Below are 23464 nucleotides of genomic sequence, written 5' to 3'. Positions count from 1 at the left end.
AGATTGGGTGGTTTGGGAAAGGACCAACTAGGGAGGAAGTGGATTCCAATCAGAGGGAGAATTGTGTGTATATTATCACTTTAGTAATATAAAAGAGGACACTATTCTCTCTTTAGTATTGTTAATGCCATGTAAACCTTTTCTTCCAACCACCAGAGATGCAGAAATGCACATTCCAAACTTGGAAAACAATGGACTAGAAGGATCAAGGTTCCTCATAGCCTAGACCTAAAAATCACTATAGTGGACCCTCCACATAGGTGGGTTCTGTGTCCACAGATTCAACCAAAGACGGATGGGAAAAATTGTTTTGTTAATTCCAGAAAGCTCCAAAAAGTAAAAGTTGAATTTGCTGCAGGCCAGCAACTATTTACATAACATTTACATTGCATTTACAACTATTTACATAACATTGACATTGTATTGGGTATTATAAATAATCAGGAGATGATTTTTTTTTCGAATTTTATTTTATTTTTTTATACAGCACATTCTTATTAGTCATCAATTTTACACACATTAGTGTATACATGTCAATCCCAATTGCCCAGTTCATCACACCACCACCACCACCCCCATTGCTTTCCCCACTTGGTGTCCATACATTTGTTCTGTACATCTGTGTCTCAAATTCTGCCCTGCAAAATGGTTCACCTGTACCATTTTTCTAGGTTCAACATATATGCGTTAATATACGATATTTGTTTTTCTCTTTCTGACTTACTTCACTCTGCATGAGTCTCTAGATCCATCCACGTCTCTACAAATGACGCAATTCCGTTCCTTTTTATGGCTGAGTAATATTCCATTGTATATATGTACCACTTCTTTATCCATTCGTCTGACATTGGGCATTTAGGTTGCTTCCATGACCTGGCTATTGTAAATAGTGCTGCAATGAACACTGGGGTGCATGTGTCTTTTTTTTTTTTTTTTTTTTTTTTTGCGGTAGGCGGGCCTCTCACTGTTGTGGCCTCTCCCCTTGCAGAGCACAGGCTCCGGACGCGCAGGCTCAGCAGCCATGGCTCACGGGCCTAGCCGCTCTGCGGCATGTGGGATCTTCCCAGACCGGGGCACGAACCCGTGTCCCCTGCATCGGCAGGCGGACTCTCAACCACTGCGCCACCAGGGAAGCCCGCATGTGTCTTTTTGAATTATTTTTTTGTCAGGGTATATGCCCACTAGTGGGATTCTGGAACATATGGTAATTCTATTTTTAGTTTTTTAAGGAACCTCCATAATGTTCCCCATAGTGGCTGTATCAATTTACATTCCCACCAGCAGTGCGAGAGGGTTTGCTTTTCTCCACACCCTCTCCATCATTTGTTGTTTGTAGATTTTCTGATGATGCCCATTCTTACTGGTGTGATGTGATACCTCATTGTAGTTTTGATTTGCATTTCTCTAGTAATTAGTGATGTTGAGCAGCTTTCCATGTACTTCTTGGCCATCTGTATGTCTTCTTTGGAGAAGTGTCTGTCTAGGGCTTCTGCCCATTTTTGGATTGGGTTGTTTCTTTTTTTAATATTGAGCTACATGAACTGTTTACATATTTTGGAGATTAATCCTTTATCTGTTGATTCATTTGCAAATATTTTCTCCCATACTGAGGGTTCTCTTTTCGTCTTGTTTATGGTTTTCTTTGCTGTGCAAAAGCTTTGAAGTTTCATTAGGTCACATTTGTTTATTTTTGTTTTTATTTCCATTACTCTAGGAGGTGGATCACAAAAGATCTTGCTGTGATTTATGTCAAAGAGTGTTCTTCCTTTGTTTTCCTCTAAGAGTTTTATAGTGTTCAGTCTTACATTTATGTCTCTAAACCATTTTGAGTTTATTTTTGTGTTTGGTGTTAGGGAGTGTTCTAATTTCATTCTTTTACATGTAGCTGTCCAGTTGTACCAGCACCACTTATTGAAGAGACTGTCTTTTCTCCATTGTATATCCTTGCCTCCTTCATCATACTTTATGTAGACGATAGGTGCATGGGTTTATCTCTGGGCTTTCTATCTTGTTCCATTGATCTATATTTCTGTTTCTGTGCCAGTACCATATTGTCTTGATTACTGTAGCTTTGTAGTATAGTCTGAAGTCAGGGAGTCTGACTCCTCCAGTTCCACTTTTTTGGCTATCCGGGGTCTTTTGTGTCTCCATACAAATTTTAAGATTTTTTCTTCTAGTTCTGTAAAAAATGCCTTTGGTAATTTCATAGGTATTGCATTGAATCTGTAGATAGCTTTGGGTAGTATAGTCATTTTCACAATATTGATTCTTCAATCCAAGAACGTGGTATATCTCTCCATCTGCTGGTATTATCTTTAATTTCTTTCATCAGTGTCTTATAGTTTTCTGCATACAGGTCTTTTGGCTCCCTAGGTAGGTGTATTCCTAGGTATTTTATTCTTTTTGTTGCAATGGTAAATGGAAGTGTTTCCTTAATTTCTCTTTCAGATTTTTCATCATTAGTATATAGGAATGCAAGGGATTTCTGTGCATTAATTTTGTATCCTGCTACTTTACCAAATTCATTGATTAGCTCTAGTAGTTATCTGTGGCATCTTTAGGATTCTCTATGTGTAGTATCATGTCATCTGCAAACAGTGACAGTTTTACTTCTTCTTTTCCAATTTGTATTCCTTTTATTTCTTTTACCTCTCTGATTGCCATGGCTAGGACTTCCAAAACTATGTTGAATAAGAGTGGTGAGAGTGGACATCCTTGTCTTGTTCCTGATCTTAGAGGAAATGCTTTCAGTTTTTCACCATTGAGAATGATGTTGGCTGTGGGTTTGTCATATATGGCCTTTATTATGTTGAGGTAGGTTCCCTCTATGCCCACTGTCTGGAGAGTTTTTATCATAAGTGGGTGTTGAATTTGTCAAAAGCTTTTTCTGCATCTATTGAGATGATCATATGAGTTTTCTTCTTCAATTTGTTAATATGGTATATCACATTGATTAATTTGTGTAAATTGAAGAATCCTTGAATCCCTGGGATATATCCCACTTGATCATGGTGTATGATCCTTTTAATGTGTTTTTGCATTCTGTTTGCTAGTATTTTGTTGAGGATTTTTGTATCTATATTTATCAGTGATATTGGTCTGTAATTTTCTTTTTTTGTCGTATCTTTGTCTGGTTTTAGTATCAGGGTCATGGTGGCCTCATAGAATGAGTTTGTGAGTGTTCCTTCCTCTGCAGTTTTTTGGAACAGTCTGAGAAGGATGGGTGTTAACTCTTCTCTAAATGTTTGATAGAATTTACCTGTGAAACCATCTGGTCCTGGACTTTTGTTTGTTGGAAGATTTTTAATCACAGTTTCAATTTCATTACATGTGATTGGTCTGTTCATGTTTTCTATTTCTTCCTGGTTCAGTCTTAGAAAGTTATACGTTTCTAAGGATTTGTCCACTTCTTCCAGGTTGTACATTTTACTGGCATAGAGTCGCTTGTAGTAGTCTCTTAGGATGCTTTGTATTTCTGCGGTGTCTGTTGTAACTTCTCCTTTTACATTTCTAATTTTATTGATTTGAGTCCTCTCCCTCTTCTTCTTGATGAGACTGGCTAAAGCTTTATCAATTTTGTTTATCTTCTCAAAGAACCAGCTTTTAGTTTTATTGATCTTTGCTATTTTTTTCTTTGTTTCTGTTTCATTTATTTCTGCTCTGATCTTTATGATTTCTTTCCTTATGCTAACTTTGGGTTTTGTTGGTTCTCCTTTATCTAGTTCCTTTAGGTGTAAGGTTAGATTGTTTATTTGAGATGTTTCTTGTTTCTTGAGTTAGGCTTGTATAGCTATAAACTTCCCTCTTGGAACTGCTTTTGCTGCATCCCATAGGTTTTGGATTGTCGTGTTTTCATTTTCATTTGTCTCTAGGTATTTTTTTATTTCCTCTTTGATTTCTTCAGTGATCTCTTTGTTATTTAGTAACATATTGTTTAGCCTCCATGTGTTTTTGTTTTTTATGTTTTTTCCCTGTAATTGATTTCTAATATCATAGCATTGTGGTCAGAAAAGATGCTAGATATGATTTCAGTTTTCTTAAATTTACTGAGGCTTGGTTTGTGACCTAAGATGTGATCTGTCCTGGAGCTTGTTCCGTGTGCAGTTGAGACGAAAGTGTAATCTGCTGTTTTCGGATGGAGTGTCCTATAAATATCAGTTAAATCTATCTGGTCTATTCTGTCATTTAAAGCTTGTGTTTCCTTATTAGTTTTCTGTCTGGATGATCTGTCCATTGGTGTAAGTGAGGTGTTAAAGTCACCCACTATTATTGTGTTACTGTTGAGTTCCACTTTTATAGCTGTTAGCAGTTGCCTTATGTATTTAGGTGCTCCTATGTTGGGTGTATATATATTTATAATTGTTATATCTTCTTCTTGGATGGATCCCTTGATCATTATGTAGTGTCCTTCCTGGTCTCTTGTAGCATTCTTTATTTTAAAGTCTATTTTATCTGCTATGAGTATTGCTACTCCAGCTTTCTTTTGATTTCCATTTGCATGGAATATCTTTTTCCATCCCCTCACTTTCAGTCTGTATTGTCCCTAGGTCTGAACTGGGTCTCTTGTAGCAGCATATATATAGGTCTTGTTTTTGTATCCATTCAGCAAGCCTGTGTCTTTTGGCTGGAGCATTTAATCCATTTACGTTTAAGGTAATTATTGATATGTATGTTCCTATGACCATTTTCTTAATTGTTTTGGGTTTGTTTTTATAGGTCCTTTTCTTCTGTGTTTCCCACTTAGAGGAGTTCCTTTAGCATTTGTTGTAGAGATGGTTTGGTGGTGCTGAATTCTCTTAGCTTTTGCTTGTCTGTAAAACTTTTGATTTCTCCATGGAATCTGAATGAGATCCTTGCCAGGTAGAATAATCTTGGTTGTAGTTTTTTCTCTTTCATCACTTTAAGTATATCATGCCACTCCCTTCTGGCTTATAGAGTTTCTGCTGAGAAATCAGCTGTTAACCTTATGGGAGTTCCCTTGTATGTTATTTGTTGGTTTTCCCTTGCTGCTTTCAATAATTTTTCTTTGTCTTTAATTTTTGCCAATTTGATTACTGTGTGTCTCAGCATATTTCTCCTTGTGTTTATCCTGCCTGGGACTTGCTGCACTTCCTGTACTTGGGTGGCTATTTCCTTCCCCATGTTAGGGATGTTTTCTACCAGAATTTCTTCAAATATTTTCTCAGGTCCTTTCTCTCTCTCTTCTACTTCTGGGACCACTATAATGCGAATGTTGTTACATTTAATGTTGTCCCAGAGGTCTCTTAGGCTGTCTTCATTTCTCTTCATTCTTTTTTCTTTATTCTGTTCTGTGGCAGTGAATTCCACCATTCTGTCTTCCAGGTCACTTATCCGTTCTTTTGCCTCAGTTATTGTGCTATTGATTCCTTCTCGTGTAGTTTTCATTTCAGTTATTGTATTGTTCATCACTGTTTGTTTGTTCTTCTAGGTCTTTCTTAAACATTTCTTGCTTCTTCTCGATCTTTGCCTCCATTCTTTTTCCGAGGTCCTGGATCATCTTCACTATCATTATTCTGAAATCTTTTTGTGGAAGGTTGCCTATCTCCACTTCATTTAGTTGTTTTTCTGGGGTTTTTTTTTTTTTTTTTTTTTTTTTTTTTTTGCAGTACGCGGGCCTCTCACTCTTGTGGCCTCTCCCGTTGCGGAGCACAGGCTCCCGAAGCGCAGGCTCAGTGGCCATGGCTCATGGGCCTAGCCGCTCCGCGGCATGTGGGATCTTCCCGGACCAGGGCACGAACCCGTGTCCCCTGCATCGGCAGGCGGACTCTCAACCACTGCGCCACCAGGGAAGCCCCTTTCTGGGGTTTTATCTTATTCCTTCATCTGGTACATAGCCCTCTGCCTTTTCATCTTGTCTATCTTTCTGTGAATGTGGTTTTTGTTTCAGAGGCTGCAGGATTGTAGTTTTTCTTGCTTCTGCTGTCTGCCCTCTGGTGGATGAGGCTATCTAAGGGACTTGTGAAAGTTTCCTGATAGGAGGGACTGGTGGTGGGTAGAGCTGGGTGTTGCTCTGCTGGGCAGAGCTCAATAAAACTTCAATCCACTTTTCTTCTGACGTGTGGGGGGGCTGGGTTCCCTCCCTGTTGGTTGTTTGGTCTGAGGCAGTGCAACACTGGAGCATACCCAGCTCTTTGATGGGGCTAATGGCAGACTCTGGGAGGACTCATGCCAAAGAGTACTTCCCAGAACTTCTGCTGCCAGTGTCCTTGTCCTCACGGTGAGCCACAGCCACCCCCAGCCTCTGCAGGAGACCGTCCAACACTAGCAGGTAGGTCTGGTTCAGTCTCCCCTGGGGTCACTGCTCCTTCCCCTGGGTCCTGATGCACACACTACTATGTGTATGCCCTCCAAGAGTGCAGTCTCTGTTTCCCCCAGTCCTGTCAAAGTCCTGCAGTCAAATCCCGCTAGCCTTCAAAGTCTGATTCTCTCGGAATTCCTCCTCCCGTTGCCGGACCCCCAGGTTGGGAAGCCTGACGTGGGGCACAGAACCTTCACTCCAGTGGGTTGACCTCTGTGGTATAAGTGTTCTCCAGTTTGTGAGTCACCCATCCTGCAGTTATTGGATTTGATTTTACTGTGATTGCACCCCTCCTACCATCTCATTATGGCTTCTCCTTTGTCTTTGGATGTGGGGTATCTTTTTTGGTGAGTTCCAGTGTCTTCCTGTCGATGATTGTTCAGCAGTTAGTTGTGATTCTGGTGTTCTCGCAAGAGGGACTGAGAGCACGTTCTTGTAATCCACCATCTTGAACCAATCCCCCAGGAGATGATTTAAAGTAGACAGGAGGTTGTGCTTACATTATAAGCAAATGCTATGCCATTTTATATAAGGGACTTGAGTACCTGCAGCAAAGTTGAGAGGCATCTGGGAGAACCCCTGGGGCCACAGTCCTTACATGGCAAAATGCAATAGCCATGTCTTCGAAGCAGTTTAAAGCCTGCCCTGAGGCTATTGGATCAAAGTCCTCAAAAGAGAAGCCCAATCTCCCTTGTCTTCACTTTTGGATCTGAAGTTATCTCTTGCAGATGCTAGAAATATCTGGTTTATGGTAGGAAACAGCCCAAATAACAGCAAAAACAACAATAAAATCATTCATTTGTGCTGCAATTATACATTTAATTATTTTCCTATTCTAGGTCCATCTTTCCTAGAGTTCTTGGAGGAATGCCAGACAGAGATTATATATCTCCACTGTATAAAGTCAATGAGACCCACAGACATTAAGTGGACTTTCCAGGGCTAGCAAGTCACATAGATTATCAGATGGCACTTCACTGATCTGCTCAGTGCATCCAGGCCCAATTTGATCTGACTATGTGTTGGGTGAATATCCAGTCATGACAAATCTAAATCCAAAGCATTATAATGGTACTATCAAAACATGGGGGCGGGAAGTGAGGGAAGATACCCAGAGGAATTCTCACATATACATTTCCAGTAGTTTTAAAATGCTATAATACCTAGACCATAAAATGAAGAATTTATTTTCCTTTACCCATTCATCCCTATATTTCTGCCCCAAATATTTACTCAGCACCTATTCTGTGCTACTAATCCAAACAGAAAAAAAGAAAAGGTGGGTGCCTCACTGATCTAGTTTGCTAGGTCACCATCATCAAACTGACCACCTCTTTACTGATTTATAAGAGAAAGTAATTTGAAAATTATGTTTCCAAGCACTACTGTTTCATTCACATCCCAGTTAGTGTTTGGAAAAAAAAGAAGAAAAAAATTACTGTAGCATAAAATAATTTCCAATTTCCTGAGTGCTAAATGAAGTAAAAATTGTGGTTAAATTAAACTCATCAGGATGGTTATTTTAAAAAGACGTATGCTAATGAAATTATATGTCTTCAAATCTAAATATTTTCAGAGTTATGTCTATTAAAAAGGAGTTCCATTTTTTGAACAAATGAGCACAAATATATCAAATATGAAATTCCCCGTATTAAATGTCAGTTTGTGCAGTTCTTGACCAGCTCATCCAAATTCCATGTATCACCTGATACACAGTTTCTACTCAATTAAATATAATTCATAATCATGTGAATTTATTTATTGTCTTCTAATGGAACGTTTAAAACCTATTTTACCTGGATCTTTGCCAATATCATTGCTATCCATTGTAGTCAAACAGGCGAATTTGTTCATCAGGTCATTAGCCTTATTTAAAAAAATTTTTTTTTTTTTTGCTGGTAGGAAACTTAATCAGTTCTCTGCCTGTCCTAAACTATGGTGTGTCAAGCTATGTTCTATTGTTGGCTCAGGACAGAGAGATGAGACAGTGAATTTATTTTGAAGAGGAAAATGTAGGCATAAGGAAATGAAATTCTTCCCTTACATTGCTCTGCAACCTGGGATTGGGAAAAGGATGACACTAACAGTATAATTATTACCTTATTTTAAGGGTTTGCCCTGTTCTAGGAACTGTTAGTGGCTCTAGAAACATGAGCTCATTTATTCTTTACCACCACTGGCCATGTTATTTGCATTGCATGTTTGTGGAAAATGAAGTTCAGAGAGGTCAAGGTACCTGGCCAAAGTCACACAGCTAGTAAGTGTTGGAGCCAGGCTTTACACACAGTGATGCAATGAATGCCACACCCAACAAGGGGTAGTGTATTGCTTTTACTCTTGAGCTGAAGATTTGAGGTTCATGAGGTTTGAGCCTTAGACTAGTGTCGCCTCTGTGAGCCTGTGACAGATGACCATGTGCTGGCGTTCAGCTGATTAAAGTGGCAAGAGCTATAAAATCACATGTAAAAATGTATTAAAACACCTTGAATGAAGAAGGCCCTTTTATGAAGACAGTAGCCTCTGATCATAAAAATCATTAGCTGAGTTAGACGGCAAGATGAAAATTCAGTTCTTACTCCCAGTCTACTGGGGCCTGACAAAGGCTCCAGATTGGCACTTTTCCCCCCACACAATTTTAGTGCAGTGAAGAGGATGGAATATCAAACTTCTCTGTAAAACATATTATAAAGAGCTATGACATGCCTAGTCAGTTTCTTTTATATTTGATTTGCAACATACTATAAAAAGACTGCAAACCCCAGCAAAAAGAATTCACAGTCCTGCCTCAGGTATCACTTTGGACTTGGAAGGCAGGCTAGGCATTCAGAGGTGTGACTAGATCCTGTTGTCCAGCTCTGTGGTGAATGGCAGCTTGAAGGAGCGTCCATCCCAAGTTCTACTGCCAAGCTTGAGCTAAGTCACTGATTATGAGGAATAGTCATCGCTGTTAGCTCTTCAAGTTTAAAGGATAAAACCCTTGACCAAGGTGGGAGAAATGAGATCTATTCCCATCCACCTTTGACAATCACCTCCTGTGTATGAGTTGGAGAGACACTTAACCTCTCTGGTCTAGTAAGGTGGGGATTGTAGCACATACTTTGTCTTCTCATAGGAATGAGATCAGTGTCGTATCTAGTACACGTTCTCCCACACAGTACAGGCTCAAAAAAAGCCTCATTAATTGAAGAAAAGAATTAGTGCATTAATTAATACTCCCTTCTTATTTTTCAAAGCATTTGACATACAAGGATAAGGTTTATGCTTACTAATTATCCTTATTAATAAAACTAAAGTCAGCATTACTCTTCAACACCAGAGGGGCTTACTTTACCATCAAAATACTCCTTTAAAGTTGGGAGAGAGCAGTGAAACCCAGTTAGAAATACAGTCACTCCTGAGACTTCACCACCTGACGACCCGTACTCCACATGCCCGGCCCTACTTCTGTAGTGAGCTAAGTGGCAAATCCATGTTTCTGATCACCTAGTTCCACCTAGCTGCCACACAAGCATCTCTAATTTACAACTCCAACCCAAACTTAATTCAACTTCTTTCCCCCTAAACCACTTTTCCTTTTGGATTTACAATCCCAGATACCAAGAGCACAATCCCCTCAATTTCTCAAGTAAGGAAGCTTAGTATCTCACTGGCATTCTCTAATCAGTCATCAAATCTTGACCAGTCTGCCTTATCAGTGTACCATCATTCATTCAAGTATTTTTAAAAAATATTTATTTATTTTCCTTATTTATTTTGGCTGCATCGGGTCTTAGTTGCAGCATGGGGTATCTTCGTTGAGGCAAGCGGGATCTTTTGTTGTGGCATGTGGGCTTCTCTCCAGTTGTAGCATGCAGCTTTTCTTTCTCTAGTTGTGGCACGCAGGCTCCACAGCTTGTGGGCTCAGTAGTTTGCGACATGCGGGCTCTCTCGTTGAGGCGCATGAGCTCAGTAGTTGTGGTGTGTGGGCTTAGTTGCCCTGTGGCGTGTGGGATCTTAGTTCCCCGACCAGGGATCGAACCCGCGTCCCCTGCATTGGAAGGCAGATTCTTTACCACTGGACCACCAGGGAAGCCCCTTATTCAAGTACTGACTGATATGTTTCAGACAAAATGCAAAGAACTGGGAATACAAGAAGACAAGATCCCTGCCCTCTTGGGGCTTGCATTCTGGTGGGGTGGTCAGACTCACAGATACAGGAAAAGCCAATAAGCAAAATAAGTTTACAGAGTTGTAACTGATACAAAGGAAACCAACAGAGAGTGAGCTACTTTAGATGGAAAAGGGGGCACATTTTGTCTGTATGAGGAACTAAAAGGTGGCCAAGGTGGTTGGATCACAGTGCACGGATAGGAGAATGGAGTAAGATGAAGTTGGAGAGATTTTCAGGGCGCTGATCATGTAAAACAATAAAGTAAGGGAATTGATATATGTTTAAGACTTTGGGAAACCAGTGAAGAGTTTTAAGTTATGGAGTCATGTGGTCTGAGGTGGGAGTTCTTATCCCTCTGGCTTCTTTGTGGAGAAGTTGGGAGCAGGAGATCAGCTAAGAGGCTGTGTTCATCCTTCAGGTCAGAGATGATGATGGGTTAGACCAGGCTGGTGGCAGTGCAGAAACAGCAAAGCCTTGCCTCTTTTCCATCACCAATTTACTGAATTATTTTAGGATACTTCTATCACATGTTGACATTCATAATAACCCTCCTGACATGCCTCTAGGTTTATATGCTCCTAATCTGTCCTCCACACTGCCTGGCAGCTAGATTTGGCCACTCTTCTGCTCAGAGATGCCAACTCACCCCGCATTGTCCTACAGAGGCTCTCAAAAAGAGGTGAAGGCTGTTGCATAATTACCCAGGAGCAATTTCAAATACTATTGACCAGGTGTCACCCTATACACAGGGTTATACTCTCTGGGCAACTTGAATGTGTATTTTTTAATGAGTTCTCCAAGTGATATAGATAATCTGCTCTCTTATTTTCTCCATCATGCCAGGAACAGTGGCGTATAAAATGCAACTTAGCTAAACACAAGATCTGTCCAGAAAGGCCATGATTGGCGTACCTTCCATTCACAGTTAACATCTCACCATATCCTGTTATGTCTTTTGTTTATTTTCTTCCCTCAACTCTGAAGGAGAGGAAATAACCTAATGCATTGTCTGGGTAAGTGGGTGAGCATAGAGGTAAATAGCTGATTACAAGGCAAAAGGATAGATATTTTGGAAAGGGTTGGAAAGCCTGAAACACATCAGGAAGCAAGATTCATTCTGCAAGCTTGAGAAACTAGCACAGGGTCTACAAAATAAGATTTTGATGAGTGAATGAAAGAGTGAATGAATGATGATTGAAACAATACCTACTACTGAAGGACAAGAATAACAAAGCAGAGTCCTTTCTTTAGCTGAATCCATGTCATAAAGCAGTGATTACTTTATACTGAAATAAGGAAGGACCACTTAAACTAAGATTGCTTTTAAGGTAATATGTTCCAAATGAAAAAAGGACTCCACTAGTCGGGAAAGACATTTTATTCCCAAGCTTCTAAGAGGGTTCTACAAACAATAGAGGCTTAAAGTAAAAAAGAGAAGATAAAAAGAAAAACAAGTATTTTTAGCTATTGAAAAGTAGACAGCCTTTTAAAAAAAATTAAACATAAAAAATGTGAAACTGTAGTTGTCAAATCTAATCCAAATACATTCCTAGGAAAAAGGATCATCCACGGTGACAGGCTTACTTACAGCTGTATACTTGTTTAAGTGCTATTCATTTTCTTTTTTTTTTTTAATTAATTTATTTTTGGCTGCGTTGGGTCTTCGTTGCTGCATGTGGGCTTTCTCTAGTTGTGGCGAGCAGGGGCTACTCTTACTTGCGGTGTGCGGGCTTCTCATTGTGGTGGCTTCTCTTGTTGCAGAGCACGGGCTCTAGGCGCGCAGGCTTCAGTAATTGTGGCTCACGGGTTTAGTTGCTCCGCAGCATGTGGGATCTTCCCGGACCAGGGCTTGAACCTGTGTCCCCTGCATTGGCAGGCAGATTCTTAGTCACTGCGCCACCAGAGAAGCCCCAGTGCCATTCATTTTCCTTTTGAGTTATTTCTTCACTTCAAATTCAACTGGAGATCTGTGCAAATCTAGCAAAATATTCTTTGGATTACAAAAAACATATAAAAAAATGAACAAAACCTGCAATTATGGAAGTCTTGAGAGTGTGCAATCCTTCACTGAAATGAAAGATTCCAAAGTGACATTGTCCACAGAATTTATTCCGTTGCAGTGTTCAGACAATTTGATTTAAATGCAAAGGAATATGGAAGTGAGCACTTCATCAAAACATTTCTCTTTGTATGCATTTTGACTGAGTCATAAAAATAGTATATAGCAGGATATCAAGAAATTGCTTGAAACAAACTCCCACAATAAAGTTAAAAAAAAAGAAGGTAATCTAAAAATTATCTGCAATCCAAGAGAAAGCGTGTGCCCTCTGTCTAGGGGAAAGAGGAAAAGCACTTACAGCATAGCATAACCTGTGTGTTCTTTCCCCGAGTATTGCTATGTTTTGACCTTTGGCCCTACGGAGCAGGTGAAGTGTCCTTCACAGGAGTCCCAACCCCCAGGCAGCAAGATGGGACTGCAGGAGACTGCAGGCATACTCACAGATCAAATGGCATTGACCCTCAGAAGCCACCATGGTGCCTGTCCTCATTCTGAGCTTATGGCCCAAAGCATATTTTAAAACAAGGTTTGGAAATGAATTGCTCTTTCTTTGATCAAACTTTAGAATGCCACATTGTTTTAAGAGGAGTTAAAATTATAAAAGGAAAAATAAGCAGTTTCAACTGGCAGAGTCATTATGATAGCCTGGCAAGATCAAAGTAAGGAAAAATAGAATAACATTGGAGGTCTGATCTGATAACTACACGTGGCAAATGTATATTTTTGACTGTTCACCCTGCCAACCGTCAAATGCTCGGTATGGGGCATAAAATCTACATCTTGAACTTCAGAGTTCTGATAGTTTCATTCCCTCATGGACTCGTTTCTCATAACCATCAAATTACTGATACACAAGATAAACGCATATTATATAACAAGTATTGCAAAATCATAGACTGACCTAGATCTTTAGCATCCTTCTTTTATAGAAGATGCGTGTGAAGAGAAGTCAGGAAGCTAACATCGAGAATGTACAAAAAAGCTTTACACAATGCTACAGAATCTTGTCTGAAAAAACATTTGTAAAACATATTTGATTTTAAATAAACAATAAAAGCAGCAGACTACAACAGATCATAAATAGAGTTATTAAAAGATCACAAATATCTTAAATTAGAATTATAAATGGGTCATTAGAAATAATTTTTTTCAATGTTAAGAATCAAACCCAGAATTAAAAAAGAATCTTTTTTTATTTCAAAGGTTGCTTCTTATATTGAAGCTCATATTAAAGCAACAGTACAATGTTCATAAAATATAAGTGTGATGCCGTAACATTTCTTACATGTCAGAATACTGATATTTGTATGTATACTAAAATAAGAACTTTAAAATTGTACAAATAGATACATTAAAAATGACATAGAAATAGGGCGCCTCTCACTGAAACAAGACAGTTATATCTGGCACGTATTAGTTTAAGATGAAAGTAGAAGCAAAAAGATTTACAAGAATCAGCAGTAACAAGATTGATACTCAAGAGACATAATTGTACATTGTATTGTACATACATTGTATGGGTTTAAGCTGGCTGAATATTATATATTTCAAGTTTAAAAATGCACTACATATAGAGTGTCCATAGTTTAAGGCGAAATTACAGCTCAGAACTGTTGTCCTTTCTAATTTTGTGGAAGCTTCTTTGACAAATTTAAAAAAAAAAGAAGAAGAAAAAAAGACTTAGATGTTCATAACACATAAACAATTTCCCTTCATTGTGAGTTCACCATTAGACTTCCCCTTCTCTTAAATATTTTGTATGCCAAGTGGTTTTCCTCTAGCCAAGTTGATAAACTTCAATATTTGCCTTTTTGTGAGAAAAGGTACTTCACAGTATTTACCACTTTGATGTCCTTGCAGTTTTATTAAATGTATCCTCTCTGTAAAACTTTGCTTGTTTTAAATGAGCCTTTCCTTGTTTTAAAAAAATACCTGTTTACATATCTTCTAGATTCTTCAGAACACCAGACACAGTTCTTAAGGCCAAATTTGTATCGTTTTTGTTAAGAGTCGTCATCAAAAGTGTCTTTGGAACCGTACAAGTCCGCTAGTTTCTTAAATCGAGGTCCCCAGTTCTGTAGGTAGTCATAGTCCAAGTCTGAATCTGTAGTGGCCGACTCTAAGGAACTCAGGGACCCAGCCACAGAGCCCCTTCCTTCATAACCATAGATTTGGATGGAGTCATAAGGAGGGGCGGTTGGGTCATTATCCGCCTCCTGTATTCTCGTGTTGATGAAGTCATCCACATCCACACTGTTGGGTGCTGGCCGGAGCCCAGGTCTAGGCATGTACTGATATTCAGGTTTTATGTCTTTGCGAGGGATAAATCCATTGATACCGTCAGGGTTCTGGAGGGTGGCGATATCAAAGGCTTCTGTGTCTTCTTCCCCACCCCCCTCATCATCATAGGTAATGATGTTCTCACGGACATCTTCTTCCTCGAAGACAATGAGTGGTTCTTTCTTTTGCCTTCTCAGTGTCACAAACAACACTACGATGACTACAGGGAAAAAAAAAAAAAAAGAAAGGAAGCATAGGTTAAGCCCAGTCTTCTGGGTTCTTTTCCCAGGGAAACTCTGCTTACCTTAAAGCATGGTGTACACATGCTTCAGAACTGGGACCAGTCTATGAAATGAGAGCTTTACCTGGAATCCCCAAAGATGTGCAAAGTTTCCCTCTACCTGGCTCTTCATCTGCAAAATGCTTCCAGGAAAATATTATATCCAAACAAACTGGCAAGTTGGAACTATTTTGAGTTTTTACAAATGAATCTGACACTATTTAGAAGTCATCTTCAGAAGAATTAGGAAGATTCTAAATATGTCCGTCTGCAGGCTCTTAAAAGTGGGTTATGCCTGTTTCTTTTTGCAAAGGAAGACAGCTGCCTCTCCAAAGTTTACAAATGAGGACATCCAGAGACTTGAGGTCCTAACTTTCTACAGGAGGTGCTGAGCCCCTGCCCAGAGTTCTGAGCTGGGGTCAGCATTGACCTTACTCTACCTTTATAAGAAATCTTATAAGCATGGCTAGACTCTCTTCAGACCACTGTATAGAAGAGGGGTAGCTTATAAAGACCCCCAAGAGACAAATGACAAATTTTCTCTATTTATCTGAACACAGGGAAACAGCGTCAGCTGAAACTCCAGATGAAACCACTGTAACTGTCTCTTCCCTGGGAGAGGGGATTCCACTAAACTCAGGGCATCTAGGATGAATAAGCAGAGTTGCTTATAAGGAAAGCTCTGACACTGTTTCATTCTCTGTCAACTCCCCCACCTCCCCACAATGTTCCATTGGAACACTCACCCACACACTCAGCAAGATTGAAGAAAATGTTTGTGGCTGAATTTGGCAAGTGACTTGAGAGCCCCTCTGGGTCCACCCATCACTCTGAGATGCAGGGATGAGGGTCTGCACTTGACCAGACTGTGAACCGCTTCCAGTGCTCACCAGGCAGTGTCTTTGCCCTGTGCCTTCTTTAACAGCACCTTCACCAGGACCATTCTTTTTCACTTTCTTTGCTTGGCTGACTCTATCTTTCATCGCAGAAATCCTTCCTGATATCCCATTCTGATACCAGACAGGGCTATTGGTGTCCACTCTATGTACCCACCTGGCCATCACCGTGACACGTGTCACACTGTTCACACATCTGCCTCCACCACTAGATTATGAACTTCTCAGAGCTTTTCTGTTTTCTGCTCCCTCTGCTTGGACTATCCATCCATCCCAGCCCCTTTCCCCAGCTGGAAAGCTCTTTCAGCATCTGATAAGTACGTTACATCCTCCAGGAAGTTGTCTCTGACCTTCCCAGTCAATGTCAGGTACTTTCTACTCTTGTGCCCCCACTGCCTTAGGTTCGTGTGTCTATCATGGTGCTCACCATGTGCCTCTGCAATTTATCTGCTCATGCCTATTTTCCTCAATAGACTATGAACTTTTTGATCACTGAGATCTTGTATGATTCTTCTCTTTATCCCCCAGGGCTGAACACAGGGCCTGGTACCCAGAAAATACTCATTAACTATTGGTTGAACTAAACTTGCTGGCTCTTCCCTATGTATCAGGGACACATTAATTCATTCAGTGAAGAACTAACCATCATGGAACAAGTATAAATTTGATGTCAGACATACTTAGATTTGAATCCTGATTTTTTTGTCATACATGAGTTCAGAGACTTTGGGACAACTGATCAAATCTTCCTGAGGCCCGGCACTGGTAGATGTTACCTGCATCAGCACATTCTTGCTATTACAGAGTAAACCACAGATGGGACCATGTGCAGAAGAGGGGCACCTAACTCAGCAGACAAGTGCAGGAAAAGCTGCTCTGGGGTCCCCATGAGCTGATGCATGCACCCAGATATTACATATGACATCTAGAGGTGGAGCCCAGATCCAGCTTCAGCCAGGCCAGTCTTCATCCAGTTCCTTGAGTCCTTCATAGACCGTCTTTGACATCACGATTATTCTTTCTACCTCTAACTCTTCTCATTCCTCTTGTAAGGCACACCATTGTTCATATACTAGGTCTCTGCCTAAATTCCTCTCTTGCAAAATCTCTGATGTTCAACCCCGTCCCCTGCTGATGCCCCCAGATATCTTCTGTTACACAGTCCTGTGATACCCGGCATTTGCTCATCACAACCATCCCCCAACTCGGCTCTAATGCTTGTTAAGTTGCCTGTTCCCCCACCATACCCTAAAATACATGAGCAGGCAGACATCACCTCTTTTTTTGTCTCAAATTGCCTCCACGGTATATAGCCCGAGTCCCAGTAACTTGAGAAATATATGTGTTTCAAGGATGGGCATCTGGTTGAAAGGCCCTTCCTACAGGTAGCCTGGGAGGTCCCTTACCCAGGAGAATGACGATGCAGGCAAGGATGGCGATCAGCGCCCCAGTGCTCAGGCCGGCGTTCAGGATGTAGGCCTCTGCGTTGCAGGACAGCAGTGCCCCGTTCACATCACACCCACAGACCTTGATGGTGAGGGTGTTGGTGCTACTCATGGGAGGGATTCCACCATCACTGATCACAATGGGCAGGAGGTACAAATCCTGCTTCTGCCGACTGAACCCTCCGCGCCGGGCATACACCCCTGCAGTGTTATCTGTTGGAAGAGGGGAGACAAGGCATACTCGCAGAGCAAGACCCGAGCAAGAATCACAGACTTCACATTTTTGCATTCAGCTTGGCTGATCTGAATGTGCTCTTCTCACCACCAAGGCTACAACCAGAATCCTCCCCACTTTTTTTTTTTTTAGCGATACGCGGGCCTCTCACTGTTGTGGCCTCTCCCGTTGTGGAGCACAGGCTCTGGACGTGCAGCCTCAGCGGCCATGGCTCATGGGCCCAGCCGCTCCGCGGCATGTGGGATCTTCCCGGACCGGGGCACGAACCCGCGTCCCCTGCATCAGCAGGCGGACTCCCAACCATTGCGCCACCAGGGAAGCCCCCCACTTGTTCTTTAATCTAGACATCTATAGAAGCCACAGTCGTTTGGCATGACAAGGATCCCTGAGTTTTGCCCCATCTCGAAACGGAACGCAGAAATCAGCTCTTTTTTATTTCATCGATATGAATGCCTTCAGTGGCCAGGTAACCACACCATTTTCTGTTTGGGTGTTGTCCCCTTCCTCAAATACAAGAAAGTATGGGCTTCAATCCCACACTCTATGTTAATATACGATAAAATTAAATATATAGGCGAGTGTGAGAAAAAACACAAAAAACCCTTCTTTTTCATGTTTGTACTTTCCCTACTTCATGACAAGCCTTTGGCCGGTTTTTGTTAGTTTTCTGAGAGATTTCTAATCCACCCTCAAATCTTGCCCAAACTATGAACCCACTTATAAGTCCTAAAGGAAAATATTATCTTTAAAGTGGAAATATTTTATAAACCCAGCAGCAGGTTTACAGTTTCTCTGAAATTCAGCCACCCAGTTAAACATGTCACTCCTGCTTAAAAAGATGACATTTTCTCTGCTGCTCACACAGCACAGCCCACATCTACACGGTGGATCACCAGATAGTTCCCTGATCTAGATTTTACCTTGCCTTCTAGGCTCATGCCCGCCCCTTCCCACACGCCCCAGTTCAGCCTGCTGTGCAGAACTCATGTCTGTTCCCCAGAACACTACACTCTTTGTACTCCTTGGCTTTGACCCTTTGCTTTAATGCCCCCAAAAGCTGTTCCTTTGATCATGACAAGTCAGCTTCTCAAGCCTCAAAACTGAATCCAAAAGTCACTTTCTAGGAGCCGTTTCTAGTCCTCTCCCCTCTTCTCCTTTGTGACCCATCCCACTCTACGTTCCTACAGAAATCAGCCTCCCACTCTTCTGTCATTATTTGGTGGCATAACTACAGTCTCCTAGACTGTGAATGTCTAGACAATAGGGGCTTTTATCTGATTCATCTCAGTCTCTCCAGTGCTGGACACACAGCAGACATTCAATAAATATTTGTTGAACAAATGTCATAACCTTGTTCTGGGAAAAGTTTCACCCAAGTTCCAGATGTTGGTTTTCATGTATTTCCCAATCGTTTGTAACCTATTCCCCCAAATGCTTCCTCATCGTGTTTTCTGCATTATCTCTACCAGCCAAAAAGAATTTTTCCAGGCCATATGCTCTGCGTTTGGAAAACATCGCTATTATAAAACTGTGGAAGTTTTGAATATACTCCATCAAATTACACACACACACACACACACACATCCTCAATATGGCACACATTTTTTTGTGTGAGTAGGAATCATTCACTTATAGCAATAAGAATGTTATGACCAACATGATGGCCTAATAGCCAGCATGCTTTGAATGGATTGACAGGACCATGAATTAGCTCTTGTGGTAGGAAAAATTATCTTAGAATCTAAAAATTGAATTCATATATTTTAGGTTAAAGGAAATGTAATATATTCTGTGTGAGATAAAAAATATATACAAATGGCAGATTCAGTCTCATTTAGGACTGAGCAGATATTCTGAGTATTGCAGAAGGTAAGGTGTGTGTACCTGCTGGCTTTTGGCAAGACTTATTAATGACGGATCCTCTGCCCTTAGCTGCCAATCTCTCAATAAAAACAGGGCAGAACAGCTAGCCCTCATTTCTGTATTTTTGGAAGTTTGTGTGATTGGTATATATTGCTCTTACCACTGGAGGAAAATTATATGTACTATGAAAAATCATGAAAAAATAAAAATAAGCTGGACAAATAGAATGTTAACATTCAGTTTCCTGACTGTTCTTTCCTATTCTAGGCTATAACATTGTTGTATGCTTAACAAATACAAAAAAATTACATATCTACATAACTAATTCAAATGTTATTTTTTCCATCTCATAAATTTCTTTTGAATTCAAGTAACACTTTCACAAATGAAATGTTAAAATATCGGGGCTTCCCTGGTGGCGCAGTGGTTGAGAGTCCGCCTGCTGATGCAGGGGACATGGGTTTGTGCCCCAGTCCGGGAAGATCCCACATGCAGTGGAGCGGCTGGGCCCATGAGCCATGGCCGCTGAGCCTGCGCGGCCGGAGCCTGTGCTCCGCAACAGGAGAGGCCACAACAGTGAGAGGCCCGCGTACCGCAAAAAAAAAAAAAAAAAAAAAAAAAAAAAAAAGTTAAAATATCTACCACATTTTAATGATCTGAAATGTCACAAATGCCATCGTAAATAAAAATGAATATGAAAAATTTACAAAGAAAAGCAAATTAATTGCTCGGTCAAATATACCTCTCTGATACAAATGACATCCCCAAGAGGGCATTCACTTAGTTTATCTATTGGGTCCCACCCTGTTACCCATGGTGTAGTTTGGAGGGAATGTGACCTGAGTGTTTTTATTTTTTTAAACCTGTGGAAGCCATAATTTAAAATCTATTTTTCAATGTGCCATCCATGCAAGACTGTACCTCCGGATCATAGCAGGCTGGCTTACACATGAAGGTAATTGAAAATCAAACACTAATGGAAAACATGTTTCTGAGCAGGACACCAGCCTGCGAATTCAAGATGTTTCACATTCTGAACAGCTGAGTCCTCTCAGACACACTGTAACTACGAAATGAAAGCTCATCAAAGTACCCTGCTGACTGAACCATTTACTGTCTCTGAGTGAATCATCAGTAGAATCTTGAGAACTTTAAAAAAATGTCTTCTAGTCAAACATGTTTCACATATGGATTTTAAGATTAGTTTGAGAGGTGGAAAATAAATGGAGTAAAGGTCTCTTCCTGGGCATATTCTAAATCCATGCTTTAGAATGAGTCACTTGTCCTGTCAGAGCCTCACTTATTCATCGTTTTTTTTTTGTTTTTTTTGGTTTTTGCGGTACACGGGCCTCTCACTGTTGTGGCCTCTCCCGTTGCGGTGCACAGGCTCCGGACGTGCAGGCTCAGCAGCCATGGCTCACAGGCCCAGCCGCTCCGTGGCATGTGGGATCTTCCCAGACCAGGGCACGAACCCGTGTCCCCTGCATCGGCAAGCGGACTCTCAACCACTGCGCCACCAGGGAAGCCCTCACTTATTCATCTTTAAAATGAGGACACTGGTTGTTATTAAGCATGCCTCACAGGGTTGCTATTGGAACCAAATAATATAATAAAAGCCCATGGTTGTCCTCTGGGCTGTGCTTCCAGAGGGCTCAGGAATCATTCTATCAGAAAACCTAGCACCAGTATTGAGATCCTCCAGGGATGGTGAACTGGTGAAGGGTAGATATGGTTAGACAAGAAGCATGTCTAACCAGACTAGTTTGGCACTTAGGTGGTTAGTGTGGTACTTAAGTGGTTGCTGTGGCATGAATGCATAAAATATCCCCCCTCTAGATCTAAGTGGCCCCAGTACCAATGGGGGGATGAGCTTTTCTGGGTTTGAATCTCAGCTCTTCTACGTATCAATTGCCTGACTTTTATTTAGACATGTTAGGTAAAAGTCTTGATTTACTATATTCTCATCCAGAAAACTAATAATTTTTAGGGTTAAATTTGACTCCATTCATAAAGGGACTTAGCATAGTGCCAGGCTGTTGGAGATGCTCAGTAAGTATTAATTCTTTTCTGGAAGCTCTCCTCTTGGTGCAGTAGACTAATGAGGAAGAGAAACATATTGACAGAGAGGCAAGTGAATTCTTGGAAATGTCATCGCAGTTTTGAATGCAGTTGCCTACATAGAAGGGCTCATCCTCCAGAGGTAGGAAGATAGTTCATGCTCTTCAATCCTGGGTGATATATTTCCCATGGTAAGAAACTGTTTTTCAAGCACCTCGGTGTTTCATCTTGACACCCAGTGTTCTCCTCCCTGGCCACAAAGTTGGAAGCAGTTAGCAGTTCCTTTTTCTTACCCCTACTTAGGCAAAAACTTGTAAATGAGGCTATAAATTACTAGTATATGTGGTGTACAAATTGTAGTATTTCTATCAATGGAAAATAAATTCAGGTTTCAAATTTTTATGGCTACAACCTGGACTCCTAATCATATGCTGTTTTTATCTGCACACTTTGTCATTACACTAACAAAATGTAAAAGTTCCTGATAGTGATGTCTCCATGGTACCAGTTTAGAGATGCAAATGTATGGGCTATGATGATGATGTCACCCAAGGGAGGAATATATACAACTGATATTAAAAGGGAAAATTATGATAGGGGAGCAGCCTTTGATACATAGACTGCACAGAGTGCCAACCTTGTATTAGGTAAAAAAAATAATGGGAACAGGGCAAAATGGGCAGTATATGGGCATAGCCCCTGCGTATTAACAACTTGAAAAGAGGAATCACTGAAGCAAAGGATTAGTACTTTCTGCTCTCACCATGATGTCAGGAGAGAGGCTTGGCCTAAGGCGAGAGAATGTTGCCCCAGTAGCTTTCCTAAAGAGCATCTTAAGATGCTCTTCTTACCACTTCTTTTCCTCTGTCCCTCTCTGTTCCAAAGCTAAAAATTCCCCCACTGATCAACTTGATCAGAGGTACTTTAGCCTGTGAAGATAGGTGCTGTCTGCATCAGACTGGAGCCCATCTCCTGAGACTGTTAAAGAAAAAAAGAAGAAAAGATATGGAGAATCTAGGCCAAGCCTTAAGCCTTGCTCTTATTTAATTCACTTCTGACCTAAATCTACCCACTCTACCCTTTCTGCTCAAACCTCAGAGACAAAGTAGATCTATCTACCACATTAAAAGCTTCCACACACTTGAAAACAGTTACGCAGTCACTAGTAGAATAATCATTATTTGATTACTTTCGTCTGGGTCCTCTCTACTTTCCTTAGAAATGTAGCAATAGCTGTATAAGAATAATGAAAAAATATATATATATACATATTATATATATATATATATATAGTGTGTCCCAAAAGTCTCAGTGGAGTTTCAAGTTTAATCATTTCAGAAGTACACATGCTATACAATTACAAAAGACATCATTGAAAAGTCTAATTATTTAGATTTTTTAATACTCATTTAGAGATGTGATTTTTGAAAAATTAATTTCAATTTTTGAAGCCAGTATTCAAGCCACCTTGAATCTGAGGGAGGGACTGTAATAATAGAAATTTCAAATAACATTTTTAAAGTTTGTAGTATTAATTTTCTGATATGAGTAATGCTTAAAGGTGAACTTAACAGCTTGCGTATATATCTTTTCTTGTCTTTCTGAACACTGTATAAGCCGTCTATCTACCCACAGTCACTGCTCATATTTCATATTTCACAGTCTATGGTAACTGTTTGAATGTCTGTCCTCTCCATCAGACAGTAACCTCCCTGAAGGCAAGAACCTTGCTCACTCATCATTGTTCGGTTAGCAGTATTTTGTGTGTTAGAGGAATAAACAGTTGAAGGATGTTTCTTTCACTATATCTCAGCATCCATCTGGCTTTCCCACACAGTCAGATTTTACTGATTAGCTTGCCATCAATTTCCAAACTCCA

At 40.5% G+C, this 23464-nt stretch overlaps 1 protein-coding gene across 2 annotated transcripts in view; it reads right to left on the bottom strand.

The window, feature by feature from the left end:
- Positions 1-13704: 13704 nt before the first annotated feature.
- CDH11 (cadherin 11) overlaps positions 13705-23464 on the bottom strand; it is a 144803-nt gene continuing 135043 nt past the window's right edge. For both annotated transcript variants that reach the window (XM_081217522.1, XM_081217523.1), the window contains 2 exons: positions 17391-17642; positions 13705-15028 (listed from right to left, as the gene is read on the bottom strand). In XM_081217522.1, coding sequence (XP_081073648.1) covers positions 14532-15028; positions 17391-17642 — 749 coding nt within the window. In that variant the 3' untranslated portion in view covers positions 13705-14531. The remainder of the gene's footprint in view (positions 15029-17390; positions 17643-23464) is intronic.

This window comes from Mesoplodon bidens (genome assembly GCF_964165515.1).
Source record: "Mesoplodon bidens genome assembly, chromosome: 18".
NCBI classification, from domain to species: domain Eukaryota; kingdom Metazoa; phylum Chordata; class Mammalia; order Artiodactyla; family Ziphiidae; genus Mesoplodon; species Mesoplodon bidens.
The sequence above is the reverse complement of the archived record's forward strand: the minus strand, read 5'-3'. Positions and strand labels throughout refer to the sequence as shown.